The sequence below is a fragment of the Andrena cerasifolii genome, chromosome 8 (genome assembly GCF_050908995.1).
Source record: "Andrena cerasifolii isolate SP2316 chromosome 8, iyAndCera1_principal, whole genome shotgun sequence".
NCBI lineage: Eukaryota > Metazoa > Arthropoda > Insecta > Hymenoptera > Andrenidae > Andrena > Andrena cerasifolii.
In genome coordinates, this window is record NC_135125.1 from 7028660 (window position 1) to 7054321 (window position 25662).

The window sequence follows — 25662 nt, forward strand, 5'->3', positions numbered from 1 at the left end:
TGGCGTGAGGTTTTTTACGCCGCTTATCAATTACGATGTATCGAATGCGCGGTATTTCTAAGACTCGCCGCTAGAGGGCTAGGAATAACAGTCGATTCTCGTTCTACGGTAGCGTCATTTATTTTTGTTCTTAAGGGGGTAGATACGGGTAATGCAGCGCGCTGTATACCGACACAATCTGGCCCGAAACAAGGGTTCGGGATTTTTCGTTTTTCGTCCTTATATGAGTAGATTTGGGGCTGGGCGAGGTCTCATTCGAAAGAGGAAGGTTCAATGCGGAGCGCTCTGCTCGTGGTTCAACGAGATTGTGTTGATATGTAATAATATCAGTGTCCAAAGTAAAGCAAAAGTCGACAAAATATACCCGCAGAATCCAAGCATTTTTAGGTCACTAAAAGAGTTTTGTGACTCAAACGGTGAACAGAGCACTCCGCATTGAATCTTCTTCTTTCGAATGAGACCTCTCCCAGACCAAAATCTGCTCATATAAGAACGAAAAACGAAAAATCGTGACTACATTCCCAAATCAGAGTTCCGCCATATTGGCGATAATACATAGCAAGTCACGTGACAAATTTAGTTGAGGTAGTAGATACGAGATGGCGCCTACTCGGGAGGACTGCCAACGTGGATTCATAGCAAAACTGAAGCGATAGCTGGATATACGAGCCACAATAAAAGCATGATGGAGTCAATGTATGCATTTTCAGACGATTGTAGGTTAGGTTATATTCATTTTAGGCATACATTGACATAGGAACTGCTGGGAATTGTATACATTTACTAAATTAACGCTTTTATCATTACATATACATCACTTGAAATTGCTGTCGTATTTATGTCATAGTAATTCAGGCAGTTAGAACAACAACGGACTAACCTACCTTAAAAAAAAATTTCCTATTATACATCGATGGCTTACAATTAGTGCACACATATTGTATGTCCACTTTTAGCGTTTTTGAGAAAAACAGGTTCAAACATTCAATGGTACTTTATAATTACATAAATACTTTTTGCATTATTGTAATATAGATATCACTGAAAGTATGTAATTAGTAGTATAAGTTAGAATCTGCAAAATTATAATAATAACTCTACAATAATGCTTGGAAGTTGGACATGCTATTGTAACCAAGTACAGAGGAGGACATACTATACTGAATGATATTATATAAAAATGAATGAAAGGAATAATACTGGAAATAATCTCACTTCAATATTATATTTATTTTTAAAGTAAGAGGAATAAAAAAGTAATTCGCGGTAGATATAGGAACACTTTAAATTTTTTTTATTTATTGTTACATTTTTCCAAGACTATTGTCATCCAGTAACGTCTCCGGAGAGCAAATCAAAGAGCGAGAAGTGGCGCAGATGTTTCGAGACAGTGACTGTTTAACGAAGAGACGCAGAATTTTGGAGCGCATTATTCCCTTTACTAATATATTTTCATACGTGACAAACTGTTGTAACGTTTCTCCCATGTTCAATAATAGACAAGTCAAGTTACTAAAAATATTTTTCAAGTTACTAATATATTATACATTTCCTATGTACTTTACTGATATGTTAGTAGAATTGTACAGCGTTGAGATGTATTTTACATGAAATAAAGGGGAATTGTCTTAAATTAGGAAGATAATTATATTCTTTATATGTTTTGCCTGAAATTAGTTGTATTTTCTATAATAGACAAATCTATTTGTTGTATTTTCTATAATAGACAAATCAGATTGCTAAAAATATTTTCTTCTTGTTACAGATTAACCTTGGGAACATTTCTCGGTAGACAGGATTGAGGAACTTTAAGTGAGACAAATGACGGAAAGCTGATAGTGATTTTATACATAAAATGAAGTGAAATTATATATTTTATACTTAATAATAATACAATATTAATCAGCATTCATTTCTACATACTTATATTAATTTATTGTAACACTGTAAAAGCCTTTTCTGCAAATAAAGTGGGAAAAACTTGAAAAGAACTGTATTATTATTTAGAAATACCTTTTACATATTCCTATCCAAATTCCAAACCTTTGCAGCTTCGATTCGCAACTTTAAAGGTGACGCCTTTGAAACTGAAATTCAGAATACCTCTTTTCGCTTCATGTTCTCCTGATACCTGGGCCAAAATCTGGCAAAAATTTTCAGAATGCACAAAATTGGGCTTTGTAACAGGAGAACATGATGTCGAAAGAGGTGGCACTAAGTAACGTCTTCGGAGAGAGAATCGAGGATGCCTTCGAAGCTGAAATTCAAAATACCTCTTTTCGCTTCATGTTCTCCTGATACCTGGGCCAAAATCTGGCAAAAATTTTCAGAATGCACAAAATTGGGCTTTGTACTAGGAGAACATGATGCCGAAAGAGGTGGCACTAAGTAAAGTCTTCGGAGAGAGAATCGAGGATGCCTTCGAAGCTGAAATTCAGAATACCTCTTTTCGCTTCATGTTCTCCTGATACCTGGGCCAAAATCTGGCAAAAATTTTCAGAATGCACAAAATTGGGCTTTGTAACAGGAGAACATGATGTCGAAAGAGGTGGCACTAAGTAAAGTCTTCGGAGAGAGAATCGAGGATGCCTTCGAAGCTGAAATTCAGAATACCTCTTTTCGCTTCATGTTCTCCTGATACCTGGGCCAAAATCTGGCATAAATTTTCAGAATGCACAAAATTGGGCTTTGTAACAGGAGAACATGATGTCGAAAGAGGTGGCACTAAGTAAAGTCTTCGGAGAGAGAATCGAGGATGCCTTCGAAGCTGAAATTCAGAATACCTCTTTTCGCTTCATGTTCTCCTGATACCTGGGCCAAAATCTGGCATAAATTTTCAGAATGCACAAAATTGGGCTTTGTAACAGGAGAACATGATGTCGAAAGAGGTGGCACTAAGTAACGTCTTCGGAGAGAGAATCGAGGATGCCTTCGAAGCTGAAATTCAGAATACCTCTTTTCGCTTCATGTTCTCCTGATACCTGGGCCAAAATCTGGCAAAAATTTTCAGAATGCACAAAATTGGGCTTTGTAACAGGAGAACATGATGTCGAAAGAGGTGGCACTAAGTAAAGTCTTCGGAGAGAGAATCGAGGATGCCTTCGAAGCTGAAATTCAGAATACCTCTTTTCGCTTCATGTTCTCCTGATACCTGGGACAAAATCTGGCATAAATTTTCAGAATGCACAAAATTGGGCTTTGTAACAGGAAAACATGATGTCGAAAGAGGTGGCACTAAGTAAAGTCTTCGGAGAGAGAATCGAGGATGCCTTCGAAGCTGAAATTCAGAATACCTCTTTTCGCTTCATGTTCTCCTGATACCTGGGCCAAAATCTGGCAAAAATTTTCAGAATGCACAAAATTGGGCTTTGTAACAGGAGAACATGATGTCGAAAGAGGTGGCACTAAGTAAAGTCTTCGGAGAGAGAATCGAGGATGCCTTCGAAGCTGAAATTCAGAATACCTCTTTTCGCTTCATGTTCTCCTGATACCTGGGCCAAAATCTGGCATAAACTTTCAGAATGCACAAAATTGGGCTTTGTAACAGGAGAGCATGATGTCGAAAGAGGTGGCACTAAGTAAAGTCTTCGGAGAGAGAATCGAGGATGCCTTCGAAGCTGAAATTCAGAATACCTCTTTTCGCTTCATGTTCTCCTGATACCTGGGCCAAAATCTGGCATAAATTTTCAGAATGCACAAAATTGGGCTTTGTAACAGGAAAACATGATGTCGAAAGAGGTGGCACTAAGTAAAGTCTTCGGAGAGAGAATCGAGGATGCCTTCGAAGCTGAAATTCAGAATACCTCTTTTCGCTTCATGTTCTCCTGATACCTGGGCCAAAATCTGGCATAAATTTTCAGAATGCACAAAATTGGGCTTTGTAACAGGAGAACATGATGTCGAAAGAGGTGGCACTAAGTAACGTCTTCGGAGAGAGAATCGAGGATGCCTTCGAAGCTGAAATTCAGAATACCTCTTTTCGCTTCATGTTCTCCTGATACCTGGGCCAAAATCTGGCATAAATTTTCAGAATGCACAAAATTGGGCTTTGTAACAGGAGAACATGCCGTCGAAAGAGATGGCACAAAGTAATGTCTCCGGAGAGAGAATCGAGGATGCCTTCGAAGCTGAAATTCAGAATACCTCTTTTCGCTTCATGTTCTCCTGATACCTGGGCCAAAATCTGGCATAAATTTTCAGAATGCACAAAATTGGGCTTTGTAACAGGAGAACATGATGTCGAAAGAGGTGGCACTAAGTAAAGTCTTCGGAGAGAGAATCGAGGATGCCTTCGAAGCTGAAATTCAGAATACCTCTTTTCGCTTCATGTTCTCCTGATACCTGGGCCAAAATCTGGCATAAATTTTCAGAATGCACAAAATTGGGCTTTGTAACAGGAGAACATGATGTCGAAAGAGGTGGCACTAAGTAAAGTCTTCGGAGAGAGAATCGAGGATGCCTTCGAAGCTGAAATTCAGAATACCTCTTTTCGCTTCATGTTCTCCTGATACCTGGGCCAAAATCTGGCATAAATTTTCAGAATGCACAAAATTGGGCTTTGTAACAGGAGAACATGATGTCGAAAGAGGTGGCACTAAGTAAAGTCTTTGGAGAGAGAATCGAGGATGCCTTCGAAGCTGAAATTCAGAATACCTCTTTTCGCTTCATGTTCTCCTGATACCTGGGCCAAAATCTGGCATAAATTTTCAGAATGCACAAAATTGGGCTTCGTAACAGGAAAACATGATGTCGAAAGAGGTGGCACTAAGTAACGTCTTCGGAGAGAGAATCGAGGATGCCTTCGAAGCTGAAATTCAGAATACCTCTTTTCGCTTCATGTTCTCCTGATACCTGGGCCAAAATCTGGCATAAATTTTCAGAATGCACAAAATTGGGCTTTGTAACAGGAGAACATGATGTCGAAAGAGGTGGCACTAAGTAAAGTCTTCGGAGAGAGAATCGAGGATGCCTTCGAAGCTGAAATTCAGAATACCTCTTTTCGCTTCATGTTCTCCTGATACCTGGGCCAAAATCTGGCAAAAATTTTCAGAATGCACAAAATTGGGCTTTGTAACAGGAGAACATGATGTCGAAAGAGGTGGCACTAAGTAACGTCTTCGGAGAGAGAATCGAGGATGCCTTCGAAGCTGAAATTCAAAATACCTCTTTTCGCTTCATGTTCTCCTGATACCTGGGCCAAAATCTGGCAAAAATTTTCAGAATGCACAAAATTGGGCTTTGTACTAGGAGAACATGATGCCGAAAGAGGTGGCACTAAGTAAAGTCTTCGGAGAGAGAATCGAGGATGCCTTCGAAGCTGAAATTCAGAATACCTCTTTTCGCTTCATGTTCTCCTGATACCTGGGCCAAAATCTGGCAAAAATTTTCAGAGTGCACAAAATTGAGCTTTGTAACAGGAGAACATGATGTCGAAAGAGGTGGCACTAAGTAACGTCTTCGGAGAGAGAATCGAGGATGCCTTCGAAGCTGAAATTCAGAATACCTCTTTTCGCTTCATGTTCTCCTGATACCTGGGCCAAAATCTGGCATAAATTTTCAGAATGCACAAAATTGGGCTTTGTAACAGGAGAACATGATGTCGAAAGAGGTGGCACTAAGTAAAGTCTTCGGAGAGAGAATCGAGGATGCCTTCGAAGCTGAAATTCAGAATACCTCTTTTCGCTTCATGTTCTCCTGATACCTGGGCCAAAATCTGGCATAAATTTTCAGAATGCACAAAATTGGGCTTTGTAACAGGAAAACATGATGTCGAAAGAGGTGGCACTAAGTAAAGTCTTCGGAGAGAGAATCGAGGATGCCTTCGAAGCTGAAATTCAGAATACCTCTTTTCGCTTCATGTTCTCCTGATACCTGGGCCAAAATCTGGCATAAATTTTCAGAATGCACAAAATTGGGCTTTGTAACAGGAGAACATGCCGTCGAAAGAGATGGCACAAAGTAATGTCTCCGGAGAGAGAATCGAGGATGCCTTCGCAGCTGAAATTCAGAATACCTCTTTTCGCTTCATGTTCTCCTGATACCTGGGCCAAAATCTGGAGAAAATTTTCAGAATGCACAAAATTGGGCTTCGTAACAGGAGAACATGATGTCGAAAGAGGTGGCACTAAGTAACGTCTTCGGAGAGAGAATCGAGGATGCCTTCGAAGCTGAAATTCAGAATACCTCTTTTCGCTTCATGTTCTCCTGATACCTGGGCCAAAATCTGGCAAAAATTTTCAGAATGCACAAAATTGGGCTTTGTAACAGGAGAACATGCCGTCGAAAGAGGCGGCACTACGTAACGTCTTCGGAGAAAGAATCGAGGATGCTTTCGAAGCTGAAATTCAGAATACCTCTTTTCGCTTCATGTTCTCCTGATACCTGGGCCAAAATCTGGTGAGAATTTTCAGATATCTCTAAAATCAGGCTTTGTAACAGGATAACATGACGTGGAAAGAGGTAGCGCAAAATAATGTCTCTGAAGAGAAGTGGAAGCCTTGAACGAAAGTCGATAGAGTTTGAGAGTATTGAATGGCATATTTAAAGTAGTGCTTTAATGCGAAGATTTTTAAAACCACTCTGCGTGGAAGGATCTTTTTAGGTGTTCTTTTTAGCATATCTTTTATATGTGATTTGGAATAGGAAGGAGTAAGTAGTGCTCGTTAAATAAAAAAACTCTTTTACCACTTAACTGCAATTTATTCAAATAAGTGAAATGCAATACAATGAAATGTTACAAGTGTAACTGGGTTAGGTCTGGGTTAGGGGAGGGTTAGGGGTATCCGTTAGGGATTTCTCCACGTAAAAAAAAAAAAAAAAGGTCTGGGTTAGGTCTGGGTTCGGCTGAAGCAGTATCTTGTGCAAATTTCATCTCAATGAACACAGTCGAAAATGCAGCCGGTTGAACGTCTTTTATGTAAAAATTCCTTACCTGTAAAGCAGAAATATACACGATTAATAATCGCTCTAGTTACAGTATGTGAGATTAGTTACATCGCATCGGCACACTCTAAACTCTAAACATGTCACACATGTACAAGCACGGCACACACGCACAGCATTTCAACAGATTTCAGAGTACGTAGTTGCTGATTTGGCCGCTGCTCGTGTCGCACCCAACGTTACCGACTTATTCTAAAATAAGAGTACAGTGCTACGAGTGGTAGGAATTAATATTAAATTTTACCGGAAACATAAAATCTAAAACGACTAATTTCAATCAACATGTTGCACAATAAAATTATTCCCTTTACTAATATATTTTCATACGTGACAAAATGTTGTAACGTTTCTCCCATTTTCAATAATAGACAAGTCAAGTTACTAAAAATATTTTTCTTCTTACAGGTTTTAACTTCGGAATATTTCGACGGAATGATGGAAACCTTGATAGTAATCACAAGAAAATAGTGACTTTATATACCTTATACTTTATTGTAACACTGTAAAGGCCTTTTATGCAAATATATTGAAAGAAACTTGAAACAAACTGTATTATTATTCAGAAATACCTTTTACATATTCCTATCCAAATTTCAAATATCTATGGTATTTCCTTAAGAATACCATAGATTTCCTTTGTTAATAAGTCGATATTGAAGAAAATTTTGCAACTAGTGCCCATGGAATACTATTCAGAAATTACAAGCTTCGAGTCTTTCAAAAGCATCACATTAACCGAGAACTGTTTAAAGGCCCATGAAAGGCGTAGCTCTTGTTCGCTACTTTAAGGCGATGCCTTTGAAGCTGAAATAGCCACTAAACATTTGTTGTCATATAGCATATATTTAGGTTATATTTTCTGTCACTTCGAGGAGCCGACCACATAATAATCAGTCTGCGCATTTTCACTAGCCCAATTCAACATTCAATACAATTTTGTATATATAATGTTTGTTGATAACTGCTTTCTGCAGAGGACGTGTAATAAGTGTATTTCATGTTCTGTTTCGGTGCTTTGCTAATAAAAAAATGTCTAACCTAACAAATTTCATTTTCTGGGGACATTCCCTCATCTATTTTCCCTTTTCACTTAGAATTCCTTACTGCTAACGTAGAATATTGTAGCATAAGCACATTTCAAGTAATTAAAATGTACAATGAATTTTCTACGTTTACTACAGTACCAGCCGACTTTCCGTTTAAATTTTTATAAGTATAACGGAACAGCTGAGAATTTCTTTCCTTATTCAGAATAGAATACAGAAATAGCAAACAGCTCCCTCTCGCGTTCATCGGGTAATCGTCGATCTATCGGTATTACCATTTCTGTGCAGAAAAAAATGCTGCAATACCGACCTGCCGAATCGGCCAGGTCACGTGACGTGTCTACCCCCTTAAGGAACAGGGGCTCGGGGTATATCCCGCAAATGAATTGACAAAACAGCAATGTAAAAATATTACATTAGCGTTTTATTAGATAAAATGTACAGTTACTTACGTTCGAAGTAAGAAAGCTATATTAGACTAATTCGTTTGACTTTACACGGGAATGAAATTCGCAGTGTTACGTTTACCAAATCCTCCAATGACTAAGGAGAGAGTAAGTACAGAGGGGAGGGGCACGGTGAGGAAGGTAAATTTCTCTCGTGTGTAGATAATGGAAGCAAACCATCACCATAAATAGTATATATATATATCTATCTATGTATATCGTGATTTAGGATACTCGTACATATATATATATATAACAGTGGAACATAAGACGCGCTCGTGCGAACCCTTAAAAAGATAGGTAAAGGAAGGCTAGTCAGTGGAGGAGTCGTTTACAGAGAAATACAAGACCGACCAAAGTAGGGCCAGTGGTCTGAAGTGCATTCCGCGAGAATTATATAAAATTACGTTACAAAATAATTATTTATCCTACGAGATTTATGATAGGTGGTAGTCTGGCGACGGTTCGGCTACAGACTCCGTAGTGAACAGGGGATTTGGAAACTCGGGTGGATGTGGCAGTGGCCCAGCAGTCTTTGGCTGGCGACGGTACGCCATTAGCCAGCACGACACAGCAATAGCTACAGCAACTAGTGCCAGGAGTGCTGTGATCACTAGCGCTATCACAAAGCCGACCATGGAGACGCATATATCCTCCACTCTCTGAGCTGAAGCGGCTGAAACCAGACAAACGAGTTCGCATGTTAATATAATTCCCCATTATTGTGGAATCAGGAACCCCCATAAGAGGTAACCGGGAACAAGAGACATCGGAGGATCGGCTTTGGCGACGTCGGCAAGGCGTCTGGCCAGTAGCGCAGAGGACTCAAGATCATGGGTTCCAGTCCCATTGCCCCCGAAGTCTTTTTTTCCGTGGCTCCCGAACATGTAGGAATTACGAAGTCTATTCCCCTACATTAATTATCGTGTACGATAAACTCGCAAATATTAATCCGTCTGAACATCAATCAGTAGAATGGAGTCCAGAAAAGAGCATTGTTTTTTCCTTACTTTCAGTTGGATCCGCGGTGTACCTCTCTTCCCTCCTCTCCAGAGTGAATATCAGATTCGACTGGATCGTTATCTCCTCTCGAAGTTGGCCCTCGAAGTTATTATCCGCGACGCTCAGGGATGTGTCGTTTATCTCGGAATCCACGTCTCGTCGACGACGACCGAAGGCGTTGTATCCTCGGCAGTTCACCTGAAACGATCGGTCCGGATCATGGTTTACTTAGCTGTCCTACAAGCCCTTCGGCATATTCCACTGCTGAAAGCCATCCACGCGCGAGTACTCACAGGCTGGCAGCGTCCAAAGCACACGCGAATATTGCACTGGAATCGAATGTTGTCGCTGCTGGGGAATTTGAAGGCGTTGAAGCTGGCCATCAACGCCTGCGTTTCAGGGTTCTGCTCCCATTCACCGAATATCGTCGGATCCGTCGCGCATCCGTTCTCGTCGGTCACGATGTACTCGTTCTCCAGGTTGTCCTCCATCGTCTTGGCCACGCAGTTCCTCGCGAATCCGCCGTAGATGCCTGGAGGATTCAAGCTTTCCTTTAAACCGCTGCTAGGAGATAAGAGTGGCAGTGGTATGTACTCACTGGAAGGCTGGACTTCCACTTGCAGCATCAGGTTGTCCCCAATCTCGGCAGAGTTGATCTCGTTTCCGTTCTGGGTGACGATCTTCATTAGACAGACTGGCGGAGGGCCCGTGTTCGCGATGGTTCCAGCGGTGGTTAGCATCGACACGTTGAAGCCGAGAGTCACGTTCTGCTCTCCAGTTTGATAGATGCACTTGATGTGATACGCCTGTGCCTTGTACGTCATGAGTTTAGGGTGCTTCTGGATGACCAGGACGAAGCTTGCTTGTCCCTGGAAGTGCGGCAAAGGTACCTGATTAGACACCAGGAGCGCCGACTAGTTCTACCTTAGAACTATCAATCCCACATACATTAACATGTATCAGTCCACAATTTCCAAACGCCACTTTGAACACCTCGGTCTTGTGCATGGTCTCCGAGGAAATGGAAACGACTCGTCTGCACTGCTCGTCCTTGCTGCGCCCCTTCACGTACAGCACGCCGTCGAACTCGTCATCGAGAAGGTGTATCAGAACCTGTATTCCATCGGACAGGCAGCTTACGACTATATCCGGCTTGGGGAAGTCGGTACGTGCTCGGTTTACGTTGTCTGCTGAACAAGAATTACATTTAATCACACTGCCTCCTTCGAGTGAATGAACTCGCAGAAAAGGAGTGCCTTCTTACAGCATTGGGTGTAAGCGTTTCCGCTGTAGCCAGTGACGCACGTGCAGATAGCCTGGTGACGAGTTGTATTACAAATTGCATTCATGCCGCATAATTGCGTCAGGCAAGGGTCCTCGCAGGTCTGACGGATATTGTCGCAGTGTTTGTTATCGGCGCAATCGTCGTCGTGCTTGCACTCGCGTATTTCTGCTACAGAGGGTGGACACAATTAATCACACTGTTACTCGCGGAGGGGTAGAATATATCCTCTGGTGGGCGGGCAAACGAATATGTCTTTTACCTCAAGCTTAAGGGGGCAATCCTATTCTTTGGGCTAAAAACATAGCGAAATTTTAGATTTTTTTTAAGCAACTAGCGCTTCGAATAATCTGAAATTTGGACCATGCTTTTATGCATCTTTGAAGAAGTTGTAGTTTTTTTATTATTAATTTTTAATAATAAATATAGGAGTTATGCATGATTCGCTGGTGTGCACGATATTTCTGTAACCACTGAACCGATTACCTTCAAATTTGGACTGTATGCTCAACAAACATTACTTTATACTTTGATGAACCAGGATATCGATAAGTTATATTTTTCTGTTTTAGATTACCAGGAAGATAAATATCATGCACACCAGCGGACGACGAATTGGTCGATCATGTATAACTCTTATATTTGTTATTGAAAATTAATAAAAAAAAAACTATTGCTTCTTCAAAGATGCATCAAAATATGCTCCAAATTTCAGATGAATCAAATCGCTAGTTTCTTACAAAAAAATCCCCAATTTTGCTATGTTTTCAGCCCAAAGAATAGGCTTCCCCCCTTAAACAGTTTTTGTTTTGTTCTTTTTGTGAATCTAAGTTAAAAATAAAAGTTTCTTTTAACATATATGTCAGTGGCGCATCCGGAGGTGGTAGGGGGCATCCTCCAAAGAAGGGTGTTAAAGAGAAGATAAGAAACCTGAATTTTATTCTTTAAATAAATTTTTATAATCACCTAATGAATTTTCACCTCATTGAATTTGCATTGAATATATTTTGGGCTCCCCCTAAGATTAAATCCTGAGCGCGCCACTGACGCATAGCAGTTTAAGTATTCTAAGTGTCTTCCTGCCAAACTAATGATTCTGACTTATACTCGTTTGCCCGCCTACCACAGATATGCAACCCAATAATTCAGCTCTCGTCTTACTCGGTTTGCAGACTCCATTCTCGTCCAGCCTGTACCCGTACTCTGTCGGGCACACGCAGCGTTCGTACTCGTCGATGATCATGCCATTTTGCAAAGCGCACACGCAGTATCCCTCCTCGTTGATGATCATACCAGCCTGCTTGCGACACGGTATGCACACGTCGTTCTCGTCTTTAGCGGAGCCAGGTGGACAGACACAGTTGCCATTGCCGTCGCGGATCTGACCCTTCTCTACCGGACAGACATCCGCTGCAAAGCCGAAGCAATGACATTAGAAGCGCCCCTGCGATACCCATCACTCATCGACGCGAGGGAGTAATTACATTTCTCGCAGCGAACAACCGCGTTTCCGCTGTACCCAGGGAGGCACTCGCAGATCATGGTTCTCACAGGGCTCGTGTCCAGGACCTTGCAGTCCGCGTTCACCGCGCACGGCTGGATTTTCACGCAAGGGTTGATGCACTCTCCGTTGAAGCAGGCGGTTTGGGATGGACACTCGTTGTCCGCCTTGCACTTCTCTGTCACTGAAAGCGGAATAGGATTCTAACATGATGGATCTGTTGGTTGAAACTCATTTCCCGATCTCTACAACTACCGAAACTAACGGGACACCACCTATGTGTCAATCGCACCAGAGGCTGTTCCAAAAAGCTGAATGCTTACATTAGTTTGTTGAGATTGGGTAGCAGTACGAAGTCGCAGTGTCTGACTTATTCGCGCTTACACTACTGAAAACCAGTACACCTTGGCGACAGAATGTAACTTACGTTCGGTGCAGCCGGTTGTAGCGTCGCCAATGTAACCAGGAGGGCAAGCACACTCGACCACGTGCTTGTAAACGTTGCACTCCATGTTCCCGGTGCAAGGGTTCGTCGTACAGGGGTTCTCGCAGCGGCTGTTAACGCAAGCCTTGTTCGTAGGGCAGTCAGAGTTAGTCCTGCAGCCGAGGAGGACGCAGGCGACCCTTGGATTGCCGCCGAGGCCGGGTGGACATTCACAGATGGCCTTGTGGTTTATTCCGTGGCATTCCGCGTCCTTCCCGCAGGTGGACTGAGATGGCGAGCACACTGGGACGCAACTGTGCTGCACGCACGCGTGTGAACCGCTGCAATCGCCGTTCACGAGACATCCGACCACTGGCAAGATAAATTCGAGTTTGCAATTGAGAATACAAGTAAAGAGCGCAACTGTAGGCGGATTTGGAGATATTGCGCCCCTAGGCTGACAAGTGTCTGCAGCCCTATCCGCGAAATATCATCACATATTTCAATTTGAAAGAGTCGAGACCATTTCAAAATTAATTCAGTATAGCAACTCACATACCTGAATTATTGCTAATTCGCTATATGAAAAAGAAGCGAACTGTTTTTACAGTTTTCTCAAGCCTCTGTGTTTAAAACTTTCTCAATTTCTTTGTTTGTTAGGTCTGGAGCGGAAGAATTTTGGGAAGTGGAAAATTTTGGGGAATGAAAAATTTTGGGGAGCGGAAAAATTTGAAGAGTGGTAAATTTAGAGGAGTGGCAAATTTTGGGGAGCGATCAATTTTGGGGGAGCGACAAATTTCGGGGTGCGGGAAATTTTGGGAAGCGATACATTTGAGCGAGTGGGAAGTTTTACGGAGTAGAAAATTTAGGTGAGCGGCAAATTTTGGGGAGCGACAAATTTTGAATGAAAGATCATTGTCGCTCCCCAAAATTTTTCATTCCCCAAAATTGTCCACTTCCCAAAATGCAGCCTACTGCGTCTCTACACAAATCCGCCCCCGAGCGCAACAGACAACCTAACAAACACAACGCTTACCCCTGCTGCAGGATATGTCAGCGTTTCCATCGTATCCCAGCGCGCAAGAGCAGATCGGCTTGTGATCGGCGACCGTGCACTCCGCGTTAGGCCCGCAGGCGCAAGGATTTTTGCACACAGCGTTCACGCAAGACTTCTCCGAAGGGCAGTCGCTGTCTCTGGTGCACTCAATCATGAGGATTGGTTTAGTGGCCCGGCAGGTGCCGCTGCCGCTGCTCACGTAGCCGCTTGGACAGACGCAGACCATCGTGCGAACGGGGTTGGTGGGCAGCACCCTGCACTCGGAGGGCTCGCTGCAAGGTTCGACAACGGAGCATGGATTCTGACACCTGTTGTTGAAGCAGGCCAGGGAGTCCGGGCAGTCAGAGTCTTCCCTGCACTCAGGCCTGTCCTCGAGCTTGCAGCTCAAGTAGGGGTTGCCCGTGTGGTGGGCCGGACAACGACAGATCGGCAGGTGATTGAACACCCTGCACTCAGCTACCGGCGAGCAGGGGTTGCTGTGGACGCAAGCGTCCACGCACTGCATGTTGATGCACGAGTGGTCCCCGGGACAGTCGCCGTTGCTGTAGCAGCCGATCACTCGGCAACGATCCTCGGGATTCCCGTGGTAGCCCTTGCGACAGCGACAATCTGCTTCGTGGTTGTTGGGGAAGCATTCGGCGTTCACGCCACATTGGTCGGACACCAGGCAGGGATTCACGCAGTTGTTGTTCACGCAGCTCTTGTCCAACGAGCACTCGCTGTCCCGCCTGCACTCTACCGAGTAGCAGGCGATGTCTGGGTTGCCCTGGTAGCCCTCCTCGCAGGAGCAGATCGGTTTGTGGTTCCTCACGTAGCAGACAGCGTTCGCGCCGCAGTTGCAGGGCTTCCTGCACTGCCTGCTGATGCACGCCTCGCTGTCGCTACACTCATCGTTCGTTGTACAGGTACCTATAGCTGTTATTTGAACTGGAAGCAAGGGACATTGTTACCAACGGTTCTATATACCAGGTTGTAACATTAAATTTTAATATTAAGGTCTAAAAATTTACAGAAATATTGCCAAAGGAAAAAAATGCCTGGGCTGCGATACACCTCGTGTGACCACGAAGGTTTAAAAATATTCCTATCCGTTCAACTCGGCTCCCCCAGGATTAAATCCTGAGTACGTCACTGTTCCCAGCTACTCAAACTTCTTACAACAGAAATCTCCAAAGGTGTGCTTCAACTCTCCTTTACTTACTTGCTCTGCAGACTCCATCGATGTCAGTGGTCCAGCCTTCCGGACAGGTGCACGTCATGGTCCTGACAGGCACAGTGTCAAGGACGCTGCACCTGGCGTTCTCCATGCAGGGCTTGATGACCGGGCACGGATCGATGCACCTGTTCTTAATGCACACGAGTTTATCAACGCAATCGACGTCGATCCTGCACTCCGGCTCGTCGAGCTCTGTCGTGGGCCGATGCTCGCAGTACGAGTACGGGTTCCCAGCCGGCAGATTCTCGGGGCAGCGACAAGTGGCGAGATGGTCCTGGACGTAGCAAATGGCGTTCTGCGCGCACGGCGAGTCCTCGAAGCAAGGATTCACGCAGCGTCCGCTGCTGCAGGCCAGGTTCCGAAGGCAATCGTGGTCGGCGTTGCACTCTGCTCTCTCGCAATGCACCTCTGGGTTACCAAGGTAGCCGGGCCCGCAGCGGCAGACAGCGCGATGCTTCTGACCGTAGCACTCGGCGTTGATCGCGCACCTGTTCTCCAGGATGCAGGGATTTATGCACTGGCCGTTGTAGCAGGTGGCTGGGTCGTTGCACTCGCTGTCAGACTCGCAGTCCACTGGAAGGAGGACGTAGTGATAAGTAGGAGAACGAAAAACACTCGACGTCTCTGACGTATCCGCGGTTATACTACTGGAAATAATCTGTGCTTCATGGAGAACAATGTAGCTTACGTTTGAAGCACCCTAGTTGAGGATTTCCTGAGTAGCCAGGGGGACACGCGCAAGATGGATAGTGGTCCACGACGTTGCAGTTGGCGTTTGGACCGCAGTTGCAGGGGTTGATGCACAAATTGTTCGCGCAGGCTGCATTACCCGCGCAATCGTTGTTCGAGTGACACTCTGTCACTACGCCGGCTGTGCCAGGGAAATATGATTTGTCAACGTTCCAATGCCTCGTTCTTTTATATGTTAATGAATAGTAAAGGTGCAAGTTTGTGAGACTTACGTGGAATACAGTTGACCCTAGCATCACCCTCGTAGTTAGCAGGGCACCTGCACACTGCATTGTGATTGTTCACGTGGCACAGTGCGTTTCTTCCGCATGGATCCGCGGCGATGCACGGATTCACGCAGAAAGAGTTGATGCAGTGCTTGTCACTGTTGCATTCGCTGTTGGAGTAACATTCTGGACGGGAGGGTGGCAGCGGTATCACGGAAACTGAAACGTAGAAATTTGTATCTTTGTTTAGTACATTCATGGAATCCAATCATCCCGTGGATCTTCATTCTACTATCCTAAAAATGACTTAGTCTACCTTGAGAACCTCTGACTAGGGTATTATTAGCTTAGCCCTCGATGTTCCGACCCTTTCGTTTGAAATTACTCAATGTGTTTAATATTGTTATATAAAACTCACCTCTGATACACTCGATGTAAGCATTGCCAGTGAAATCAGCCGCGCACTGACAAATTCCTGTGTGAGAGGTGGACCTGCACTGAGCGTTCAGTCCACACTGAGTGGTAAGGCAAGCTTCGATGCAAGTTCCCTCCAAGCATTTGTCCGAATTACTGCAGTCCTCGTCTTGATAGCATTGGACGTCTTCGAACACTGTCAAAGAATATCCACCTCAATCACAGAATCTCGGAAAACGTGGATCTTATGCAAAACACAAATGGTGCAAGTATTCTGACAGTACATACCGATCTTTTTGCACCGTCCGTTCACGTCAGTAACCGTGTTCGGCGGGCAACTGCAGATCATCGTGCGAAGGGGCGCTGTGTTCAACACTTTGCACTCCTGATCGCTAGTGCACATGTTTGAGGACAGACAGGGATCTTGGCACTTGGCGTTGATGCAGGCCATGTACGATTGGCATTCGCTGTCCTCCCTGCACCCCACTGGAATGGTCAGACCTTAGGGAAAGAAAAAATGGTGTGAATTGAGAGAAGTGTATCTCGTAGCGCATCATCGTTAACATCTAATACTCTTCAAGATTAATCTCTAGAGGTGGATTTTTAGATTTATACATTTTATTAACTTTACTTTTAAATATTTTAATTTAAAAGAGTTGGGACGATTGGGAAGTTAATTCAATATGACAACACAGATATGAATTATTGCTAATTTGCTACATGAAAAGAGAATTATTTTTAAAATTGTCTCAAGCCTTTGCGTTTAAAAAAATGTCAATTTCTATATATAAATCCGCCCCTGTTAATCTCCCTTCAATAGAAACCTCTAATTGTTGTCTCACCAGTGCATTCTACGTAAGGATTTCCAGATGTCCCAGGAAGGCAAAGGCATTTGGGCTGATGGTCCCTGGCGATGCAGGTCGCAGTTTCCGCGCAGGTGTCGCCTTCGCAGACAGGTCGACAGACTCTATTCAGCCTGTCACAGGCCTCGTGGTCGGCGCAGTCCTCGTTGTAGTGGCACACTGCCGAGATGCAAGTTATCCTTGGGTCACCCTGGGTGCCTTTAGGGCAGACACATTGGGCTTTGTGCGACACAGCGATACATTCTGCACCGCGACCACATGCTATGTCTCCGACCAGACAGGGAGTAACACAGTTGTTGCTCAGACAGGTCTTGTCGAAGGGACAGTCGCTGTCTGACTTGCACTCAGCTGAAAAGGATTAAGAGTCATTATTATACAAGGTCCTGTCTCAAGATATTCAGAATTTCTGCGCATTAAGCAGAATGGTTCAAAGTGAGTAGCATACAATTCGGAAAAGACGATTCTTCAAGAATAATTGCGCAAGGAAACTTTCTCACGAAACTTACGTCTGAAGCACTGCACTTGAGGATCTCCCGCAAAGTTCTGCCTGCAGTGGCACGTTGGATGGTGGTTAATTGTGACGCAGTCTGCGTTCAGTCCACACTGCGAGTTTGCACAAGGATTCTGGCATAGCTGATTAATACAGGCTGCATTCGACGGGCAATCAGAGTTCGATGTGCACTCTGGTAATCCGTCAGTACCTACGCGAAAAGAGGACATTTACGTATCTACTAATCACTTTCCCTTATCATTCCTCGGGAATGTTCCTGTCAGTACCTCTATAGCAATTCATGAACGGATCACCAGCCAGCCCGCCAGAGCAATGACACTGACGACGATGATTCTGGACGGCGCATTCTGCGTTCGATGCACAAGGGTTGATGGTGCAGGGGTTGATGCACCGATGGTTCAAGCAGGCCGTGTTCAAGGGGCACTCTGAGTCAGACTTGCAGATAGCGTCAAGCTGTTGGTCCACTGAAAAAACGAGAACGTTCGGATGATCATAGGAAAATTGATAAGTAGATGAGAAAACAACTTTCTACTGCATCAGTTGCAATCAAGTATTTTACCTGGGATACAAGCGACAGTTGCATCTCCAGCAAAGTTAGGTAGGCACTCGCAGATCATCGTCCTCATCGGCAAAGTGTCCACGACGGAGCATTTCGCGCCAGTGATGCAGGGCTTGGTTTCCAGGCATGGATCTCTGCAGATGCCACCGAAGCAGCCCAATTTGCTGGGACAGTCTCCGTCCACTTGGCACTCAGGCTGCGTGTCCAGTGGTTCTGAAAGCAACGAATCATTTTCTGGTCAGTAATTAGCTCCGTAATCACAGAATCGCCATTCTGGAGAATTCTATTCGCAAATAACAGTTCCCTCATACATCCTAATATATGTTCTTCCCATTTCATATTTCATTGTCGTAATTAGTATTATAAGTAATGTTTAGTATTATGTTATGGTAAGGCTTATTAACAGTTCTTACTACTGCCTCGCCTTTACTCGTATCTTACTTTCTCCTTATCTACTATATTTTCTGTTTAATGAGTAATGAAGTCGAAATAATAGTATAAAACAGAAAGTGTTTGTCTTAGTCTGTCGCATAAAAACTTTCGAACGGTAAACTCTGTGTCACGAAATGTGTTCCAACTCATTATGCCTAGCTAATTCAGATGAATGTGACTATTTCCACAAAAAAATAAATAATTTTTTTTTATAAAATCAGAATCTAAATTTCGGACGAAGTCGAGTAGTAACGCTAGTTTAATATAGTCTAATATCATTTCCTATCAACAACAAAGTCTCTCAAAGGGATTAAGGTGCACCGAATCAAATAAAAATGCGTAGAAATTGCTACCCACCCATCAGACACGATGCATATGGATCTCCCGTGTAACCAGGAGGGCATCGACAATTTGCGCGATGATTGATGACGGAGCATTGCGCGGTGGATGGACAGTTGCAAGGGTTGACGCATCTCTGGTCGCGACAGGCCAACGAGGATGGACAATCTGTATCACTGGTGCACTCCGGTCTTTCGCATACTCGGTACGGGTTACCCTGGTGTCCTTCAGGACAGTAGCACCGCGGTCTGTGGTACCCATCGGATGTACAGAGCGCGTTGATGCCGCATTGCGTTACCAAGCAGGCATCCACGCACTCGCTATTGATGCAGGATTGAGTCAACGGGCACTCGCTGTCCCCGCGACATCCGACTGTAAAAAGGGTTGCAATATTTACGATTTAAATTTAAGGGATTCGATATGCGACGGTGTTAAAACTTATTGAAGCAACGTGAACCACGTTCTGAAAGCATCTATTTAAATTACACATACTTTCGCGACAGTATTGCTGAGGATTGCCAGAGTATCCCTCGTTGCAGACGCACACAGCTCGGTGCAGTTGCACGTGGCACCGGCTGTTGTAGCCGCAGGAGTTCAGTGTGCAAGGATCCACGCACTTCTGATTGTAGCAGGTCTTATCGTTCGGGCACTCGGAGTTCTGGGTACACTCAGGAGCTAGCTCTACAAGCACGCAGCAAACAAACTCTAATTAATAGCATTCCTAGAATCGATACACTTTCAGAAGCTTACTAACGCTGTAACCTGTGGAATCTATAAATAAACTACAGATTACCCTGAACTGTTGGAACGGTGCACTGTATCCTCGCGTTGCCAGTGAATCCAGCTGGGCATGAACAGATAGGCTTATGGTTCACCGTCTGGCAAAGTGAGTTCAGTCCACAGGCACCGATACATGGATCCCTGCATTTCTGCGCGAAACAGGCCTTATCGCGCGGACAATCGCCGTTGATTACGCATTCCGGGTAGATGCACACTGCGACGTCGTTTCTGACTCTGCACTCGCCGTTGTAAGAGCAGGGGGATGGACTGCAGGGATCGGTTTCTGGAAGCATAATTACTATCGTTAATATATCGCACTGCATCGCGACGGAATACTAAAAACGACTAAACTTACCAATTATCGCGTTGCATTCGACGAAAGGATTGCCAATCAAGGGTGACGGGCAGCTGCAGAGCGGGCTATGGTTGATCGCCTTGCAACTAGCCTTGATGCCGCAGACGTTCTGTGTGCAGGGGTTCACGCATTTATTGTTGATGCAGGCCTTGTCCCCTGGGCAGTCAGAGCTGATCACGCATTCTGGGTGACAGCCTGTAACGCCTGAGGGCACTCCTTGGAGTCCTGGGAGGCACTTGCAGGTGGCCCTGTCGCCGATCTTCTCGCAGAGGGTGTTTGGACCGCAGGGAGATGGGTTGCAAGGGTCGTTTTCCATTTGTTCTGAAAATCGACCAATAGAATCGGTATTTAGTACAAATACAGAACAGAATAGTATAACTTGGACACTTGGGGTGCACTTACCCTCGGCATGGCAGATCTTGAACGCATCGCCAATTGTCGGTAGAGGGCAAGAGCAAATGGGAATGTGATTCGACACTAGGCAGATCGCCCCAACACCACAAGTCCCAGGGCAAGGATCCTGACACTTAGTCCTGATGCAGGCCTGAGACTTGGGACAGTCGGTGTTCACTAGGCACTCCGGTTGACAGGCTTCGTAAGCGTTTCCTCTGTAATTAGGAAGACACTCGCAGAAGGCGGTGTCGAATCTCTCGCGACAGTAGGCGTTCACACCGCAGGGCGAAGGGCTGCAGGGTCTTGAGGTGGCTGGTGGTGCGGGAGTAGCTAAAATAGAATTACAACAGCACAGTTAACTATGTATCCCACCTGTGTTTCATTTATAATCAGCTAACGAAGTAAATAGAATTATTTGTGCGATCGAGGAAAGAGTTAATGTACAAGAGAAACAGTGGTACTTAAATTAAAATGCAAACATCTGTACATGAACGCAAGAATGCAGATACACACGATTTTACACAGATTGTGGAAGATATGAGAACAGTACGAGAACGTGAACGTGTATGAACAGTACTACGTCTGATAGATTCAAGGAGAGTGACAGAGTGTAAGAAATTTCCGATACTATCTGCAATCGTCATGCCGTCTTCTCTATACAGTCTCTATGTACAGTATTTACAGATCGAGCTAAAATAAGTTCGATTAACATGCTATTTGAACGCCTTAGAGTATCTCAGGAGCACAAGTCGCGGGGCAGGTTTATATCGGAATCGCGACGGTGGACGAGTCTGTATCTCGGGATAGATTCTTACTCGTGGTCGGGGAACAAACTCTGAACGGGTCCCCGGTGTATCCCTCAGGACAGAGGCAGTGGATGTAATGCAGGGTGACTTGGCAGAGCGCGTTCGGTCCGCAGAGTCCGTCGCAGGGGTCTGTGCACCTCTGTCTAACGCAGGTCTGATCGCCGGGGCACTCGCTGTTCACGAGGCACTCGGGCCTACAGTTGGGTGGCGATCCTACGAGCTCCGGCAAACAGCCGCAGGAAGCTTTGTTATTTGGCAGCACCTGGCACTGGGAGTTCGGTCCGCAGGGCGAGGGGTTGCACGGGTCCTGGCTGGGTTGGTCGTAGATGGCTGCTCGCGGAGAAAGCGTCGCGTTAACCGTGCACAGTCTGAAAGGTGGATAGGGCTGTTCCAGGGCTACTTACTCATGGGGAAGCAGCTGACGAACGGGTCACCGGAGTACTGAGCGGGGCAGCTGCAAATGGGGTTGTGGTTTCGGACGTTGCACAGGGCGCTCTGCCCGCAGGAGTTCTCGCAGGGGTTCTGGCATTGCTGGTTCAAGCAGGCTCTGCTCTGCTCGCAGTCAGAGTTCACGAGGCACTCGGGCCTGCAGCTGGGCGGGCTACCGAAGTACCCGGGGAGGCAGGAGCAGGAGGCTTGCTCGCCGAACTCGCGGCAGACGCTGTTGGGCCCACATGGCGAGGGCTCGCAGGGTTTCGCGCGCTCTGTTATCACGCGAGAGGGTTGTATTAATTAGCGGGACGTACCTTGGGTGATCTTTAGAGGAACCTAAGGGACACTCACTTCGGATAGGTTTGCACAGGGTGAACGAGTCACCCTCGTAATTCTGGATGCAACTGCAGGTGGGAATATGGTTGACGACCACGCACTCTGCGTTCTGGCCGCAGATTCCTGTGCAGGGGTCCACGCACTTGTTGTTGGAGCAGGCTTTGTCGTAGCTGCAGTCGGAGTTCTGCACGCACTCGGGGGAACACCGTTCGTAGGGGTTGCCGCGATACTCGCTTATGCAGCTGCAGGCTCCGTTTCGACATAGGGCGTTCGGTCCGCAGGGCGACGGGTTGCATGGGTCTGAGGGGCCTGGAGGAACTGTGGGTTCACGGAAACGGGGGTCAATATCCATGTAATAACTTCACAGTGCTAGACAGTTTGATCGAGTGGTTAAAAACGATCAAGTCGCTCGTATTCTTACTTGATGGTCTCGGCTGGCAGCTGGTAAATGGATCCCCTGTAAAGTCACCAAGGCAAGTGCAAACCGGGGTGTGATTAATGACGCTGCACAACGCGTTCGTGCCGCAGGATCCTGGACACGGGTCAATACACTTCTCCCTGGTGCAGGCTTTGTCGCTGGTGCAATCGGAATTAATCAAGCACTCAGGGCGACAGTTCGGGGCTGAGCCAACATAATTCGGCAGGCAGGAGCAGGACGGTATGCCTCCTATGTCCTGACACTGCGAGAACGCGCCACAGGGCGACGGTACGCAAGGGTTCACAGGAACAGGTGGAAGGGTCGCTAAAATGGGGCCTCGTATTAAATTACCACTAAAGAAATTTCAACCTAGTATCCGGGACATTCCATGCGATCTCATACAGCTGTAACACACACAGCTGTAAAATCGACATTTTTCAAAATTTGAAAAATCCTTTGAGGTACGTTTAAATATCACTAAAGACTACAACATATTCAAAATTCAGCAATCTACGAAAACTTGCTCCGAAATCTGTCCGAGTTCGCATGGAATATTCTATCCACGAGGTCCACTTACTGGATAACTCGAAGCATTTGACAAAAGGATCACCCGTCTGGCGTTCTCCACAGCTGCATATGGGACTGTGATGGAACACTTCGCATCTCGCGTTGATGCCACAGACCCCAGGGCAAGGGTCCATGCACCTGTGGCTTATGCAAGCTTGGTTACTGGGACATTCGGTGCTAATAACACACTCTGGCCTACAGTTCGGCGGGGTTCCCATGAAATCAGGCGAGCAAGAACAGCTTGCCTTCCCAGCGACGCTCTGGCACCGACTATTCGGCCCACAGGGCGACGGAGAGCAGGGATCAGGAGCGCTTGGTTGAGCTGCTCAAAGTACACCAGGTTAAGAAGGTTATAGAAGGTGTCTTATTGGTTCTGAAACCTGAGGGAAACTTACGAGGTTCTTCGAACGTGTTACAAGCTCGGAATGGATTGCCACTGTAACCGGGGCTACAGCTGCAACTTGGAACGTGATTGACGACCTGGCAGATAGCATTGAATCCGCAGGTTCCTGGGCAGGGATCCTGGCACTTGTTCCTTATGCAGGCTCGGTTGAATTGACAGTCAGAGTCGATGAGACACTCGGGGCGGCAGTTATCGTACGCGTTCCCGTAGAAGTCGGGCAAACAGGTGCAGAGGGATGAGCCGTGTGACTCGCGGCAAATTGCATTCGCTCCGCAGGGGGAGGGTTGGCAAGGATTCAGCCTGCCTGGGGTTTCTGCGACTAGAAGGCGTGGCGGGCGTCTTTAGCATCGGAATTAACTGGAATGGAGGGCAGAGAGGGGATGTAGTCTTACTTGGTTGAGGTGTGCACTGTACAAATGGATCTCCAGTGAATCCACTGGCGCAGTTGCACATGGGAGTGTGACTAATGGTCCTGCACTCGGTGTTCCTGCCACAGGAGCCTGGGCATGGGTCCTTGCATTTCTGATTCATGCAGGCCTGCTGTGTTGGGCACTCGGTGTTGCTTATGCACTCGGGTCTGCAGTTGGGTGCAGTTCCGACGAACTCGGGGTGGCAAGAGCACGAGGGTTGGTCGTTGATCACCTGGCACAGGGCGTTTGGACCGCAGGGTGATGGTTCACAGGGGTTCACCGGAACGATTGGTACTGGGCCTAAAAGGGAGGCATTGTCTCAATGGAGCTACTTCTGTGGACTGGCTCTGTTTATCTATCTATTAATCTATTCTCAAACGAGATTATCTCTTCTAAGTATGGATCATCGACTCTTACTGGGTGGTATGCACCGAACAAACGGATCTCCCGTGTACTGGTCGAAGCACCTGCACACAGGATTGTGATTAATAACGGTGCACTGTGCCGACAGTCCACAAGCACCGAGGCAAGGATCGATGCACTTCTGGTTGCTGCAAGCCCTGTTACGCGGACAGTCCGTGCTGACCACGCACTCTGGCCTGCAGGAGGGCGGCGATCCCTTGAATCCTGCGATACAGCTGCAAGCTGCCTGGCCGTTTACGGCGCGGCAGTGGCTGTTGGGACCGCACGGGGATGGGTTACACGGGTCAACGAGCTCCACATCTACTTTACAGAACGACAAAGGTCAATTACACCATTCCTAAGTGATTAAAGCAGAGCTACCGGCCAAGGGAACCGACCTTTCATGGGGGTGCACGATAGGAATGCGTTGCCAGTCATGTTTCTCGGGCAAGCGCACATGGGCAGGTGATTGACTACGTTGCACTCCGCGTTCACTCCACAGGTGCCTACACAGGGGTTTCTACATTTGTGAAGGATACAAGCCTCGTCGCGGGCGCAGTCTGTGTTAATGACGCATTCAGGGCGACAAATGGTGTACGGGTCACCGGAGTAACCGGGCACGCAGCTGCAGGAGCCGTCGTTGCACTGGGCGTTTGGTCCACACGGTGACGGGGTGCAGGGGTCTGATGGGCTCTCGGTTTCTGGAACAAGTGAATCTGTGTACCCAATTCGAAGGTGGTGTGATGTTTGAACTAGAGTTGGGCATTATTCGAATAATTTCGAATAAGAATAGCGAATAAAATGAAGTTATTCGAGAATAACGAATAAATTCTTATTCGAATAATATTTTATCGAAAAACGAATAATTTTTCGCTGAATAAAATCGTTATTCGTTATTTCTTATTCTTTATTCGAAATAAATTTTGCCCAACTTTGGTTTGAACGCTGTGTTGGACATGTTTCTCGTCTTACTGTCTGGTGGAGGAATAGGAGAGCAGCTGGTAAAGGGATCGCCAGTGTACCCCGCAGGACACGTGCAAGCTGGCGTGTGGTTAACGACAGTGCAGCGAGCACCGATGCCACAGGACCCCGGACAAGGATCTCTGCACTTCTCCCGGATGCAGGCTCTGTCCGCTGTGCAGTCCGAGTTGATGGAGCACTCAGGTCGACAGTTGGGTGGCACTCCGATATAGGTGTTCGTGCAGGTGCAAACTGGGGTGTCGCCAATCGACTTGCACATCGCGTTCGGACCGCAGGGGGATGGAGAGCAAGGGTCTCTTGGGTACTGGTCTTCTGGCTGGGGCACTGCGGAAAGATCAATGGGTCAGATACTGCACAATAGAACTCTTTGCTACCTCGTTCATCAGGCC

General features: G+C 46.0%; 1 protein-coding gene and 1 long non-coding RNA gene across 2 annotated transcripts in view; one reads left to right on the top strand and one right to left on the bottom strand.

The window, feature by feature from the left end:
- The first annotated feature begins 1000 nt into the window (after window positions 1-1000).
- LOC143372338 (uncharacterized) lies at window positions 1001-1991 on the top strand. The gene is made up of 2 exons (XR_013086284.1): window positions 1001-1239; window positions 1320-1991. It is a non-coding gene; the product is annotated as an uncharacterized LOC143372338 (long non-coding RNA).
- A 6400-nt stretch (window positions 1992-8391) lies between these two features.
- Window positions 8392-25662, bottom strand: part of Dpy (fibrillin-like protein dumpy) — a 109988-nt gene continuing 92717 nt past the window's right edge. The window contains exons 143-176 of the mRNA XM_076818569.1: window positions 25265-25597; window positions 24691-24993; window positions 24308-24613; window positions 23873-24190; window positions 23473-23799; window positions 23088-23399; window positions 22514-22834; window positions 22108-22410; window positions 21729-22028; window positions 21334-21654; window positions 20528-20848; window positions 20126-20446; window positions 19784-20053; window positions 19483-19671; window positions 19009-19362; window positions 18220-18432; window positions 17927-18124; window positions 17656-17850; window positions 17129-17497; window positions 16575-16787; window positions 16291-16482; window positions 15879-16091; window positions 15605-15787; window positions 14902-15489; window positions 13680-14627; window positions 12647-13015; window positions 12203-12403; window positions 11880-12128; window positions 10701-10889; window positions 10385-10626; window positions 10035-10305; window positions 9730-9968; window positions 9445-9634; window positions 8392-9110 (exon numbers count right to left, since the gene is read on the bottom strand). Coding sequence (XP_076674684.1) covers window positions 8872-9110; window positions 9445-9634; window positions 9730-9968; window positions 10035-10305; window positions 10385-10626; window positions 10701-10889; window positions 11880-12128; window positions 12203-12403; window positions 12647-13015; window positions 13680-14627; window positions 14902-15489; window positions 15605-15787; window positions 15879-16091; window positions 16291-16482; window positions 16575-16787; window positions 17129-17497; window positions 17656-17850; window positions 17927-18124; window positions 18220-18432; window positions 19009-19362; window positions 19483-19671; window positions 19784-20053; window positions 20126-20446; window positions 20528-20848; window positions 21334-21654; window positions 21729-22028; window positions 22108-22410; window positions 22514-22834; window positions 23088-23399; window positions 23473-23799; window positions 23873-24190; window positions 24308-24613; window positions 24691-24993; window positions 25265-25597 — 10100 coding nt within the window. The 3' untranslated portion in view covers window positions 8392-8871. The remainder of the gene's footprint in view (window positions 9111-9444; window positions 9635-9729; window positions 9969-10034; window positions 10306-10384; window positions 10627-10700; window positions 10890-11879; window positions 12129-12202; window positions 12404-12646; window positions 13016-13679; window positions 14628-14901; window positions 15490-15604; window positions 15788-15878; window positions 16092-16290; window positions 16483-16574; window positions 16788-17128; window positions 17498-17655; window positions 17851-17926; window positions 18125-18219; window positions 18433-19008; window positions 19363-19482; window positions 19672-19783; window positions 20054-20125; window positions 20447-20527; window positions 20849-21333; window positions 21655-21728; window positions 22029-22107; window positions 22411-22513; window positions 22835-23087; window positions 23400-23472; window positions 23800-23872; window positions 24191-24307; window positions 24614-24690; window positions 24994-25264; window positions 25598-25662) is intronic.